The 15,385-nt window shown below is 46.7% G+C and overlaps 1 protein-coding gene across 1 annotated transcript in view; it reads right to left on the bottom strand.

Moving 5' to 3' along the window:
- LOC115090106 (serine/arginine-rich splicing factor 5-like) overlaps positions 1 to 15,385 on the bottom strand; it is a 171,333-nt gene that overhangs the window by 8,870 nt on the left and 147,078 nt on the right. Inside the window, 1 exon segment of the mRNA XM_029598808.1 lies at positions 7,802 to 7,912. Within this exon segment, the coding sequence (XP_029454668.1) occupies positions 7,802 to 7,912 (111 nt within the window).

Genomic DNA, 15,385 nt, shown 5'->3' with positions numbered 1-15,385 from the left:
AAGTGATGATCATAACTCTCTGGTACGGCTTTCTCCCAAGAGTATTGAAGGTTCTGGAATCCTTCCCCAGGAATATCAAGAAATGGGTTCTAATCTTCCGAAGGCAGATCTGACCACCACAGATTGCTATGGTAGCTATTTTTTTTGAATCCAGGAAATTTCTGGACCAGATAAATCACATCCACTCATTTACAGGAGGCGCAGAGAAAGAGTTTTTAATATCCTCTGTGCCTCCTGAAGGATCTCGTGAACTGGGACTTCTGCGATTGCCTCAGGAGGTTCCACAAACGGGAGAACATCCAGCATCCTCTTCTTGATCTCATCCTCCTGCAAAGGAAAGGGAATGGCCTCCTCCATTCTCTGTACAAATCCAGAAAAGGAGAGGTCACATAGGAAAATTAGTTCTTTACCTGTTAATTTTCGTTCCTGTAGTACCAAGGATCAGTCCAGACTGCTGGGTTATGCCTCCCTTCCAGCAGATGGAGTCAGAGAGAAACTGAAAAAGCACCTCCCACATAACCCGGGGTGCCACCTGCGACCCCTCAGTATTATTGATATCAAAGCAGAATGAATGGCTGTTATCACAATTACCTTGCATTGAATCATGCGTAAAAACACGCATGATTCAATGCAAAGACTAGATCAAGTTAAAACAACTGAACCTGTTAACAAGGTAGAACGTGTATGAACGTGTAAGAAGAACAATGTGACCGAAAGCGGTTCTGCAAAAATAATAAGACTGACTTGCTTCATAACCTGCCAAGAGAATATGAACAGCTGATTGGACTCTCCTGTGTACGGGGCAGGCGTCTGGACTGATCCTTGGTACTACAGGAATGAAAATCGACAGGTAAGAACTAATTTTCCTTTCCCTGTACGTACCAGGATCAGTCCAGACTGCTGGGATGTACCCAAGCTGTCCTAAGAGGGGTGGTACCTGGAGAGTCCCGCGCAAAGCACACTACTGCCAAAAGAATCCACCTTTGGATCCCGAACATCCAAACGGTAATGCTTAGCAAACGTGTGCAAAGATTTCCAGGTGGCTGCCCGACATATCTCTTGTGAAGAGACACATTGGCTTTCTGCCCATGAAGCCGCCCGAGACCTAAGAGAATGCGCCTTAAGGCCTTCCGGTACTGGACGCCCGCGACATATGTAAGCGGAAGCAATAGCGTCCTTCAACCATCGGGCAATAGTAGTTTTAGAAGCCTTAGCCCCTTTCTTAGGACCGCTCCACAGAACAAAGAGGTGATCAGACAATCGAAACGGATTAGTGACCTCCAAGTATCGCAAGAGGACCCTACAGACATCCAACCTCCTCGTATCCTTATCCTCATCAGAAAAAGCTGGCAACTCGACTGACTGACATGAAAAGCCGAGACAACCTTGGGCAGAAAGGAGAGCACTGTGCGAAGGGAAACGCCTGAATCAAAAATATGCAAAAAGGGCTCACGACAGGACAAGGCTTGGAGCTCCGAAACCCGCCTAGCTGAACAGATAGCCACGAGAAAAACCGCTTTAAGCGTTAAGTCCTTAAGAGTCACCCATTTCAAGGGCTCAAAAGGAGGTCCGCAAAGGCAACGAAGCACTAAATTCAAACTCCAGGACGGACAAATTGCGCGTACTGGCGGTTTCAAGTGCTTGGCCCCTTTCAAAAACCGTATCACGTCCGGGTGCGCTGCAATGGAAATACCATCAACTTTACCACGAAGGCTGCCCAAGGTTGAAACCTGAACTCTGAGCGAATTGTAAGACAGACCCCCTTCCATAAGACGTCCTGTAAGAAGGACAAGATGTGAACAATAGTAGCTTGCCGCGGTGACAAGCACATCCCACTACACCAAGAATCAAAGACTTTCCATACCCGAACATAGGTAATAGATGTAGACGTTTTCCTGGCACGCAGAAGGGTAGAAATAACTGCCTCCGTGTAACCTTTTTTTCTTAACCGCCTCCTTTCATAAGCCAAGTCGCTAGACAGAATTGACCGGCCTGCTCTAAAAATACTGGACCCTGTCGTAGAAGATTGCGCAGGTGACTGAAACGTATCGGATCGCCCACTGCTAGGTTGACCAGATCGGCGAACCACGGTCTTCGGGGCCACTCGGGAGCCACTAGAATCACTGGTCCCGGGTGAGACTCTATGCGACGCAGTATCTTTCCGATTAGTGGCCACGGAGGAAACACAGAGGAGAATGTGCGGCGGCCAAGGCTGGGCCAGAGCGTCCACTCCTTCGGACCCTTGATCTAGTCGCCGACTGAAGAAGCGAGCTGCCTTTGCGTTCAGACGAGTCGCCATCAGGTCTAGGTGGGGGACTCCCCAATGTCTCGAGATCATTCGCATTGCTTCCTCCGACAGCTCCCATTCCCCAGGGTCCAATTGCTGTCGACTGAGGAAGTCCGCCTGAACGCTGTCAACCCCCGCTATATGAGACACTGCAATCCTGTCCAGGTGACGTTCTGCCCAGCTCATCAGCTTGTCGGCCTCAGACACTAGATGACTTCTGGTGCCTCCTTGCCTGTTTATGTAGGCCACTGTGGTCGCATTGTCAGAAAGAATCCGCACTGTTTTGCAGCGTAACATTGGTAAGAAGTGTTGCAGAGCCAGGCAGACTGCCCTGGTCTCCAACCTGTTGATAGACCACTTTGTTTGCAACGGAGTCCAAAGACCCTGAGCTGACTTTGACCGGCCAGCCGGAGAGGCTGGCATCGGTTGTTACCACTACCCACTGGGGACTCTCGAGGATCACCCCTGCAGCAAGTGAACCAGATTGAGCCACCAGTCCAGGCTGGATCTGGCAGACTCGAGTAGTGGTAAGGGAATCTGGTACTCCTCTGATTTGGGATCCCAATGGGACAACAAAGCTCTCTGTAAAGGTCTCAGATGCGCGAAGGCCCAAGGAACTAGTTCCAGAGTAGATGCCATAAATCCAAGAACCTGCAAATAATCCCACACCACAGGGGAGGGGAGCAACAGTAACCGCCGCACCTGAGACATCAACCGGTCCATACGAGAGATTGGTAGCGACACCTTGCCCACTAATGTATCGATTAAGTGACTTTTTGAGTAATTGACAACCCAGCCCAGGGACTGTAGATGACACACGACCGCACGAACCGCCGCCTTGCAGAGTTCCTCCGACTTTGCCCGAATGAGCCAGTCGTCCAAATAGGGATGTACTAGGATCCCTTCTCGTCTCAAGCTCATAGCCACCACTACCAACACTTTGGTGAACATGCGGGGTGCAGTCGCCAGTCCAAGCGATAGAGCACAAAACTGGTAGTGTTGGTCCATGACCATGAACCTCAGAAATCGCTGATGGTGCTCCTGGATTCCGATGTGGAGATACGCTTCCATCAGATCCAAAGAAGCCAAAAACTCTCCTTTGTGGACTACCGCAATGACCGATCTTAATGTTTCCATACGAAAACGAGGCACCCGCAAGGCCTTGTTGACTCGAGTCCAAAATTGGTCGAAAGGTTCAGTCCTTCTTGGGTACCATGAAATATATGGAGTAACGACCGATCCGGCGTTCTGATCGAGGAACTGGCACAATGGCTCCCAGTGCCTTCAAGTGAGCTAGAGTCTGTAGGACCACCTGCTGCTTCTGCGGTGGTCCACAAGGGGACACTAGAAAAAGATCCCGCGGGGGGGGGGGGGGGGGCACGTGCAAAATCCAAAATGTAACAGTGACTTATAATATCTAGTACCCACTGATCAGAGGTAATTTTGACCCATTCCTCCAAAAACAGGGACAGCTGACCCCCAATTTTCGGGAGGAATGGGTCGGCGTCCCTTCATTGAGTTGGTTTGTTGTTGGGAGCAAATGCGTGGGTTCCGGCACGCTGAGGTCATCTGCCCCGAAAGGAATACGACCAGGCCTGTGCTCTAGAAGCCGGTTGTCTAGGGGTATAGCTCGACGCACCCCGACCAGGCCGAAAAACGACGCTGCCCCCTAAAACGGCCCAGATAGCTACCCTGAGAGCGGGCCGTCCTGGGCTTATCCTCCGGCAGCTTATAAACCTTGTTGTCACCAAGGCCTTTATGAGCTGCTCCAGCTCATCTCCAAACAACTTACCCCAAAAGGGGAAAGACCCCAGTTGAGACTTCGACGATGGCATCCGCGGACCAGTTTCCGGAGCCACAAAAGACGCCATGCAGACACCGCCCGAGGACATAGTGCCCGCTGAAGTACGTAAAAGGTCATAGAGGTCATCCGCCGTATAGGCGACTGCTGATTCCATACGGATCGCCTGTTCCGCTTCCCCAGGGGGGAAGATCCTGGGCTGTCAACATCTGTTGCACCCAACACAACAAAGCCCGCTGCATCAGACTACTGCAAACCGCAGCCCGTATCCCTAAGGTGGATACCTCAAAGATGTGCGCTTGAGCAGCACCTCCAGCTTCCTATCCTGGAGGTCCTTAAGTGCTGTGCCGCCAGTCACCGGAATAGTAGTATGCTTGGCAATGGCCGTGACTACTGTGTCGACCTTCGGGACTTTAAGGAGCTCAAGCGAATCGAGAGGAAGAGGATATAATTTTTCCATGGCCCTAGTAACCCTCAAAGAGGCCTCCAGGGTCTCCCACTCACGGGACACAATCTGTGATAGCTTCGGGTGGAATGGAAAAGTCTGCGGAGGAGAGGAGCGCGAAAGTCCCGCTAAAGCAGAGTCCCCCGTAGATAAATCTGACGGACTCCTGTGAGGTCAAGCTCCTGGAGCACGTGTAAAATCAAGGGGTCAGGCTCCTCTCACCTGAACAGATGGAGGACTTGGGGTTCATCCCCCTCCATCTGGGTGGCATTGTCCCCCTTGTCACCCATACCGTGAGAATTGAAGGGTCCTGTAAGCCTGGATCCACCAGGTCGACCGGGCCAGGTAACCCATCCCCGGGAAGATGGAGGAAAACGGGAATCCACCCTTTCCTGATCCCTAGAGACCCTAGGGATCTTAATTGGCTGGGAGACTGGTCATCCCACTCAGTCTCCGCCTCTAGATATGCCTTATGCATCAAACGTACAAATTTGGTAGAAAGGATGCAGTCTCTTCAAGGGCCCCCCTCGGAGGAGGGAACGGGGGAGGGGCTGTGCCATCCGGCCGTTAGCGCGGTCTATGCGGCGGGGAAAGCGGAGGAGGGAGATCCTCTCCCTCCTCAGAATCATCAGCATCCCCTCTGAGGCCGACAAAATGGCCGCCGCTCCCGCACAAATCGGGAGCGGGTGAGGCCTCTGTCCTGTGGCATCATGCGCGCTGCGCGACTTTCTGCGCCCTGCCTTGGCTGCCCCCACACCGAATCGTGTCACCGCAAAGGCCTCTCGCCCCCGGGTAGACACCGGGAGCAGAGGCCTTCGCGGGAGAGCCGGAGCCCCAGCTCTCTGCAAGAATGACACGCCGTCCCCCTGGGCATAATTAAGCAGCCGGGTGGGAAGTCCACCCCTTCCGGAGGCCCGGGAGACTGACAGCAGGAACGGCTGAGGTAGGCAGAAAATTAAATCAAATTAAAGAAAAGCTTTTTTTTTTTTTTTTGTAAGGAAAAAAACTGCTCTCAAATCTCAGCCCACTGGGGGATGGCGCTGGGGGCAACTCAAAGTAATTAGCACCTCTCTGAGGAAAGGGGGTGAGTGACGGCCCCACTGTAAAGTCCCTCCCCCTCTTCTCACCGGGCTAGGGCCGTAAATCTCTGGGTATTGGCTCTAGGGCAATGCCCTGCCTTGCCTGCCACTGTCCAGCTGCCTCAGAAAAGGATATTAACCTTTCTTTTTTTTTTTTTTTAAATTGAACCAGTCAAAAGTTCAATTGATTTCTAATTCTATTTTTTTTTTTTTTTTTTAAAGCCAAACCTGGTGGGGCAAGGCCCCAGAATTTAGAGATCAGGACCGCAGGTTATGCCTCTCAATCTGCTGGAGTCAGAGAAAATACTGAGGGATTGCAGGTGGCACCCCGGGTTATGTGGGAGGTGCTTTTCCAGTTTCTCTCTGACTCCATCTGCTGGAAGGGAGGCATAACCCAGCAGTCTGGACTGATCCTGGTACGTACAGGGAACTGGAGAAGACTTCCTTCTCTCGAATGGAGGAGTTGGAAGGGAGACCTGTCTATTCTTCAGAGACATCTCCAGATCTGAAGCCATAAGCCCAGAAATACTCAGAGTCTAAACCCAACTAGTATGCCAGTGGCAAGGATCTAGATGGTGCCCATCCTCTATACAAAGCCTCAGAGAGGAGTGCTTGTCTGCTGGGGATTTGAACCAGAGGAACTCTTGCTCCTCAAGGAAGCTTTCTCCCCTGATGGACTGGAGATCACTGTCAGAGCAGCCATCAAAGCCAATTCCGCTCAGGGAACTGGCAGCTGCAAGGAATGGATCTGGCCTGCACTGACCCCCAGTGCCGGAGCACCGAGGCCTTGGCATTGCCTTGCCCTTCCTTAAAGAGGGGTGGGTCACATCTTCCAGTGAAACTATAGGTATTCTGATAGCTGACACCCTGGACTCTTGGAAAACTGATGTGGTTCTGGGACTGCATGAAGGATGAAGCTCTCTTCTCTATGGGACTGGTTTCGGGATATTCACAGTCAGAATGTCTCCACTCCTAGCATCAACAGACACCAAATGATGATGCTTCTTTGCCTTCATTTGATGTTTGGCAAGAGAACTCCTAGATGCCAGAACTGAAGAGACTGAACCCAATACTTTCTTTGGGTGGGAGGACGCAGGGGCTGGCCTGTATCCCTGGTCCTTCCCGATGCTCATTGTTGAGGGAGTTTGATGCATTGCTAGCATCTTATACAGCTCTTGGGTCCATAGATGTGGATGCCTCTGACGAAAATTCTGATGGGCCATAATGCCAGAAGGGCTTCATGAACTCCAGCTGGGAATCACGTTCCTTCAAAGTCATGGTCATGCACCAGCGATACCCCTGGATATTATGCAATGCCTGTAGGGACAGTACACATTATGGGAATCCATGATAGACATGATCTGTCTCACAGAGGGCATTGTTTAATGCCACTAGTTTGCTTATACATGACTATACAAAAAACAAATAAAAAAACAAACAAATAAAATCAACAATGTAAAACTAAACGGACTCCACGACCATGAGCGTTTGATATACTTCGGTACACTGGCATGTGTACTGTTCGGCATCAGGATGAAGGAAATTTGGAGAGAGATATAAAAATGTTTAAATAAAAGACAAGGGGGTGACAGTGGGGCCCTACAATGAACAAATCCTGCCAAAATTATGCTGAAAACAATCCCTGAACAGCAAGAAAGTGAGGAACTATGACTGGTGGATTCTGCAGAAAAGAAGAGATTTAAATGGCCCCTGTATGAGCACATGGCATAATGCAAGCCGAGTATGTCCTGTAAGGCACGGTCAAAGTTCTAAAAATTTTGGTTCTCATTTGGTCTTCACTGGATAATGTTACTCACTTGCAAGAAATGATTTCCTGCTTATCCTTAAAGAAGGATGTTTCACAATACTTTTTTAAAAAATTAAGCATTTAAAGGAAGCTGGATATCACCTTTTCTATTGCCTGTTATGTGAACTATCTGCCTTTGTTAGAGGGAAACAACTTATTTTATTTCAGAACATTTGATATTGTTTGTGCTTATATAAGGTACTGTTATAAATTCAACATATCTAGCACAATGCAATGAAAAAGACTAGCTAACGCCAATATATTTTGGCATTAGATTATGTCTTGGGGAATAGGATGCATCATTAAGAAGCTAATTGCTAAATTAATCAGTTCCTGTTTTGATCTGCAGGAGTAAAGAATCTGAACTGATAATTCTAAATACCTGTGCTTTTTGCGATCTTCACTTAGTTTAATTTTACGTCCATTCAGGTCTGTCCCATTCAATTTGTCCAATGCATTCTTCATATCATCATATGAAGCAAATTCTACAACTCTAATGTGAAAGTTAAAAAAAACAACACTTAATTTCTCTTCTTTCTTTTTGTAGTGTTCTTTAACAGAATTACAAACAGTTCACTGAAAATTATGGAAACTATATCAATCATGAATAGTAGTTACCAATAGCTGTACATCTCACTAACCTACCCAAAAGATATCAACATTCATGACCCATAACAGCAGCACATCTCATTGCCAAGCAGAAAGAACAAACTCAGTTCTATGGCCTGAATATCAGTTTGTTAAACCAGGAGGATCAAAGGAAATTAATCTTTCTTTTAGAAAGCAGGTGGAGCACGTGCAAGTGTGTGTGTGTGTGTGGGGGGTGTCAGCTCTCTGGTGCTGCATACTGATTTACAGAGATATGCAGACATAGTTCAGCGTAGAACTCATCAGAATTCCACAATATAAGGTTCAGCCTCAGACTATGGCCCTGCTCTTCTGTCCAGCAAAAGTCAATATAAGGAATGGCCTACGTCCAGAGGTAACTCATACAGGCACACTTTACTATACCGGAGTAAGACAGATGTAACAACCACCCACACCCCACCCCAAAAAAGTTACTTACCTATAATAGGTGTTCTCCGAGAACAGCAGGCTGCCAGTCCTCACATGGATGACATCATCAGATGGTGCCTGGCCTGGAACTTTGGTCTCAAAGATTCTAGAGCTTTCAAACATGCCTACAGGGCATGTGCAGCTGTAGTTATCACCCTGCCCCCCTAGGAGTCCCCTCCTTAGTCCATGGTATACAGTAGCTAATATATGAAGAACCAACTCCCAGGGGAGGTGGGTAAGTTTTGGGAGGACTGGCATCCTACTGTCCTCTGAGAACACCTGCTACAAGTAATCAGTTCTTCAGGCAGGATGGCAGTTCTCACACATGGGTGAATCCCTAGCTAGAGTCTGCTGAAAACAGGACAAAGCGGGAAACCTCACAGTACTGAAAGCATCACCTTTCTCCCATTTGCCCATGATGCAGCTGAACCAAAAACAGGTCTAGGCGGGAAAACAGCTTGGTACTATAAAAGAAAACCAAAGAACACACAGACAAAACCACGATATGTAGCAGAGTGCCTAAGGCAGGGCCGTAATGCGAAGACCAGCGAGAAGCATACTTTGCCTCATAGAAACATTATAGTCAGGGTTTTGGTTCAGCGAACCCTGAAAAGCAAAATAGGTCTAAATCCTGCTATATATAGGAAAAAGGTAGAAATTCAACCAAGAGAAGAACTCTTGGACGACGACCACACAGTTTCTTTTGGTGTCACAAGAACACCAAAAAAATCAAACTGGAGCCGGAGAGCCCTCCAGAAAGAAACTGTGCCACTATCATCTGAAGGACAGAATGCATTTGCCGAAGCGCCCAATGATTGACTGATAGGCATAATGGGCAGAAAATCCCAAGCAATGATTAGAAGCAGCAGCAACAGAAGCCAGGTCTGTGGTAGATCTTACTTGCCAGACAGATCTGATCACCCAAACTGACAGACATTAAGAGCGTCAGGGGATTGGAAAATAAGACCAGGAACTTGAACCTTAGGTTTATTAACTTTCCTAAGGTTCTGGGCGAGCAACCAAGGATAACTCTAAAGAAATATATGACTGAGATATTAAAAACTGCACCTGAAAATATACCAGTTTTTAAACAAAGTATATTTTCTACCACATGCAAGAGCAAGAGAAGAAGTGGCACCTACGATCGATATGGCAAATCTAACAGCCTTTCTAGAGACTTCTATGTCTGAGATAATAGAGAGAGGGCTACCCTCCTAGTGTCTTTTATATACTCACAGAACCTCAGTTTAATCATGAGAAATTATTTTCAAAATATGAGAGTGGAGTTTATGGGTAAGGTTGTACAAGTGTTTCCCGATTGGGCCAAAGTTACTCAGGATAGGAGGAGAGGGTTCCTTGCCATGAGGCAAGAAGCTCGCTCCATTGGAGCTGTATTTATGCTTAGAAAATTCATGCAATTGTATACTAAAAATGGATAATGTTACCTATGTGTTTCTTGTTCCTGAGCAATTGAAGGCACTACTGGATAATAAGAAAAAAGTGTTACATAATCCCATAGTCCAGGATTTCACTACCAGTGAGTCATAGAGAAAATAGGAATAGCCAAAATGCTAAGCTTATACTTGTGGATAATCTCCTTTTGTTTAATCTCCTCATATTTCTGGCATAAGCCCCCAGTTAGTTTATATTTGAGGTCAAGTAAGAGAAATGTTTTTCTTCTTATCTGTGTTATGCAGTAACTACCGTATTTTTGCACAAGTTTTCTTTGTTTCTCTGCAAAGAGGATATTCTTTGTATAATTTGAATAAATCAATAAACAGAAAATAAAAAAAAGAGCATCAGGGGATAAAAGGCAATTTCTAAATGGAATCATTAGCCCAAAAACCTGAGTAGGGAGTTAACTAGGCCTGAAATTCACCCATGCTCCACCCTATCAAGGGAAGGCCATAGGATAGCTGTCCACAGGATAGCTCAGATAAGCAGGGAGGTACTTTGGTCAACCCAGAACACACAACTTGGTGAAAAACAGGGGAAAGGTGGCATACTGATCCCTGAAGGTATACACTAAGCTATATCACAAATGCCCTAGCTTCCCCCCTCCCTCTCAACATTATGACTAGAAGTTGGAAGGAATAAAGAACGCATGGATAAGAAAAAGTCACTAGGCTGTATTTATCAACTCCAACCAAACTACTCATTGCTGATTCCAGTACACTGTAGCCAAAGGTGTCAATGACTCGCAAACACCACAGGCCAAAAATGTCCGAGGGGCAACAGAGTTAATGGTCCGGCGGTACCAACGATGCTCGTGGTGCTCTAAGGCAGAGTCTCTGCGGCACAGACATGCCTCATTGGTGCCCAAAGGAACTGATGTACAGCATCCTCAACAGTTTTCTCGGCTCAGCTATACGCCCAAGGGTATTGATCTGCAGGCTGATGCTAGCCTGGACAGCAACTCCAGCGCTCAGCAGCACAGATTGTACGGCAGCTTCGGATACCCGAGCACATTGGTACCCCACAGTCCATGACAGCCTAATACTATCGATGGCACACCTCAATGCCCCTTGGTGCCCAAGCACCACAAAGGGGGCTCATTGGCACCCCCAATGCCTCGATAGCCTCGGGCCATGGTGCACCCCTGCATGCCTCAGTGCTCCAGTGTTCCTTGGGTCGATGGTGAACCTTGTACTCTCTATGGTGCTGCAGCTGCCCCAGGCCTGAAGCCCATGTCGGCCAAGGGCTTCCATGGTGCTCCTAAGGTTCTCCAGACCCTCACACCCTAGTGATTGACGGCCTCAAGGGCAACCAGGTGCTTGATGACGATAGTGCTAGACATCGTCAAAAGCAGCCACAAATGGCATCGCTGGCAAACATGCCCAATAGTCTCCATGTTGCTTGATGGCTTCGAGCACGGCCCCGCACCTTGATGGAATAGTGTGACTATGGCACTCGATGGCAGTCCTGTTCCCAGACGTGGTCCAGATTAGTGGCACAGACCTCTAGCGTCGCACTCTGCCACATAGATGCCCATGGCACTCTATGCTCAGGTTGGTACCATTCCTCTAGTTCAATGGTGTCTACAGTGCCCAATGTCTATGGCACGGAAGGGCTCCCACCGCCAGACAAAGCAATCAACAGCGTGCATGGTGCTCGATGGCCCGTACAGCATCGAGGGAAGTCCTGCACCTCGATGGCATCAAGAGTGCACATGGCACTTGATGGCAGTACTTGTCTCAGACGTGGTCCTAACAGCGACACGTCAGACTATCGTGCGCTAGCATAGGTGTTTACAGGCAACAGTTACTGGGCATGGCACTTAAGATGTAGCAGCAATGCTGCTTGTCCAGGCTCCTGCTCACCCTCTCTCTCAAGGAAACTGCACTTCCAGCATTGGCAAGCAGGTGGAGAGGCTGCATTGTCCAGGGCTCCTGCCTATGAAGACCAGTTCCCTAGAATGTGGGAAGGATGAGCTCTCCCCACCACAGGAACGGTGTGGTCCTCTATCCTTTCACTGTCCATGCCTCCATTGATGCAGAGTCCCCAGGATCAGCAGCCTACATGGATCACTCACAGACTGCATTCCATCAATCCTGTCAGCACCAGACAAAGGCAAGACAGAGCAAAGAGAAGACAGTAAATAAACTGCAGATGCAGTATTTATTTAAGGGAAAAAATTAGACTCTGCCAAGCTGTACAATGACTAAGGCCCGCTATGCGGTTGGCAGAAAGTTGAAAAGAGAAATAAAATAAACTACCAAAAGGGGAAGAAAAAAAAAAAAAAAAAAGGAAAAACTGCTACAGCTCCATAACAAAATCACATCAAAATCTGTGAGGTGAGAGCAAAGCTGAATACCGTGATCACACCTCAGCAGAAAAAAAAAAAGAGAGACTGAAGGATTCTGCCTGGGAGAAAGGTGACAACTACAGTTGCACATGCTCAGTAGGGCATTTTGAAAGCTCTAGAATCTTTGAGATCATAGTTCCGGGCTAGGCTCCATCTGACGATGTCACCCATGTGTGAAGACTGCCATCCTAGATGTCCTTGGAGAAAGAAAAAAAAAAAAAAGATGTTGATATAAGGTAACATACTATCAAGGCAATTTTTAAAAGCCATTTACTTGTGTAAAGTGCATTTACACATGAATATCCTATAGATTATTCAATGCCATAATTGTAGCAATTTAAAAAAAACAAAAAACCCACTTATACGGATAAATTGCATTTATATATGTGTAAAACCCAATTTTAAGCATGAAAATGCTTTTTAAAATCAGGCCCAATAATATGCTTTCAGAAACAAGTAAATCATTTCATTTTGTTTTTCATTTTTCTTGTCAGGAAAGCATATTTTAAATACTTTAAAAAAAAAAATAATCTAAATATCAGAGACAAGAAACCAATTACTTCAAGAGAAAAAAAAAAGTAATGTCCTAGCACTCATTCATTACCATCTGATGCAACACTTGCTCTTGAGGGGGAAAGATGAGCTATAATCAACTTTTGCTAGACCCACCATCATACCACAGCACAACATTTCAGCATGAATCCCTCCAAGGACAGTTAACATAGCTGTTATTAAAATATCAGTTAAGGGGACAACTTTGCAGCTATTGCCAAGCCTCTTGAGACTAGAGTACCATCTACAGAAACACACATTCTATTTTAACAGTGATGCCAAATGCTATTACAGCATAAGATGTCTCAGCATGCACAAACCCTGAGTATAGGAGTTTGCCAACATTTATTCAGAAGTGATGTATGGCAGCATTATTACTGGTGCAGAAGACAACTCTTAGAATTTGAAGCTGCTGAGGCCATACCTCTTCAGAGAATGCTACAAGCTAATTTGTATCACTATCTCTTTCAAGAGTTCACCATATACCTGAAGTGTAAATCTAATTCCTTTTAGAGAGTCTGGAACAAATTCTTTACTCATTATGGTGTTAGCTTACTTTAAAAGAAATGTTTCATGGATTCTGTTATGCACAAGAGGGCCACAAAATAGGCTTGACTGGGGACAATGGATGATGTGAGATTTGTATAGGATGAGGTTTTCTATCTATGCACTTTAATCAATGTAATTTCAAATTTAAAAAAATGATTCAGCATTTTCTCTATAAAAACAGAGCTGCCAGGTGACCCAGCTCAAAAAGGGAGATTTTAGGCCAGCTGGAGTCCTGATAACACATACTACCAGTAAGCAATGATTTCAGATGCAAGAAGCAGACTACAAATACCAAATTAGGGCTGGCCGAGTCTTCCTCCATGAACCGGGCCATTTGGCAGCTCTAATACTTCTTGCTGAAGATCAGGATTTAGGGAAAGAACTCCACAAATGTTCTGCCAGAATTAAGAGGCATTTTTTTCTTTTTTGTGATATTTACAGGACTGCAAAAAGCAGAGTTGCTTACCTGTACCAGGTGTTCTCCAAGGACAGCAGGATGTTAGTACTCACACGTAGGTGGACGTCAACGGATGGAGCCCGGCACAGAAAATGCTAACCATGTATCCTCTTCAGTCTTAACAGAATTCGTGAAAACTAAAACAAACCAAGAGAAAAAAAAAACTGCGGGGTGGCGGGCAGGTTTCGTGAGGACTAACATCCTGCTGTCCTTGGAGAACATCTGTTATAGGTAAGCAACTCTGCTTTCTCCACTGACAAGCAGGATAGCAGCCTTCACACATGGGTGATTAAGTAGCTCCAGGCCATTCCAAACACGTGCCGCAGAGAACTGGTGCCAAAGTGCACAACAGCTAGCGAGGCAGCACATCAAAAGAGCAGGCCTGCACCCAAGTACAGGGCCCACGGAGGGAGAGTTGGGTTTTTATGGCTGGAAGAGATTATGGAGGACGGACTGTCCTGCCGTCCATCCTTGGCCAGACAACAGTGCAAGGCGAACGTGTGGAGGGAACTCCAGGTTGCCGCTCTGCAAATCTCATGAACGAGAACAGTATGCAAGTGAGCCACAGAGACAGATATGGCCTGGACAGAGTGAGCTTTGACATGGCCATTAAGCTGCAAATCCATCTGTGCACAGCAGAAAATGATGCAATTTGCTAGCCAGTGGGCTAGTGTTTGAAGACAGCGACTCCTAATCTGTTTCTGTCAAAGGAGACAAAAAGTTGAGTGGAGACGCGGTGGGGTGCTGCCCATTCCAAGTAAAAGGCAAGCACCCTTCTTGCAATCCAATGTGTGCACAGCATGTTCACTTTGGTGAGTGTGAGACCTTAGGAAAAAAGCAGGCAACACAATGGACTGGTTGAAATGAAACTCTGAAACCACCTTGGGAAGGAACTTCAGATATGTTCGTAGGACCACCATGTCGTAACAGAACTTCATATAAGGCGGATACGACACAAGTGCTTGCAATTCACCTACCCTGCAAGCTGACGTGATCGCAACAAAGAAGATCACCTTCCACGAAAGGTACTTGAGGTTACAAGAACGTATGTTAGGTTCCATATTAGGAGCTACCACCCAGGAAAAAGATCTAGGCATCATAGTGGATAATACTTTAAAATCGTCAGCTCAGTGTACTGCAGCAGTCAAAAAAAGCAAATAGAATGTTAGGAATTATTAGGAAGGGAATGGTTAATAGAACAGAAAATGTCATAATGCCTCTATAATCGCTCCATGGTGAGACCGCACCTTGAATACTGTGTACAATTCTGGTCGCCGCATCTCAAAAAAGATATAGTTGCGATGGAGAAGGTACAGAGAATGGCAACCAAAATGATAAAGGGGATTGAACAGCTTCCCTATGAGGAAAGGCTGAAGAGATTAGGGCTGTTCAGCTTGGAGAAGAGACGGCTGAGGGGGGGATATGATAGAGGTCTTTAAGATCATGAGAGGTCTTGAACGAGTAGATGTGACTCTTATTTTCACTTTCGAATAATAGAAGGACTAGGGGGCATTCCATGAAGTTGGCAAGTAGCACATTTAAGACTA

This window comes from Rhinatrema bivittatum, chromosome 4 (genome assembly GCF_901001135.1).
Source record: "Rhinatrema bivittatum chromosome 4, aRhiBiv1.1, whole genome shotgun sequence".
Classification (NCBI taxonomy): domain Eukaryota; kingdom Metazoa; phylum Chordata; class Amphibia; order Gymnophiona; family Rhinatrematidae; genus Rhinatrema; species Rhinatrema bivittatum.
This window is presented reverse-complemented; position numbering and strand designations above follow the sequence as displayed.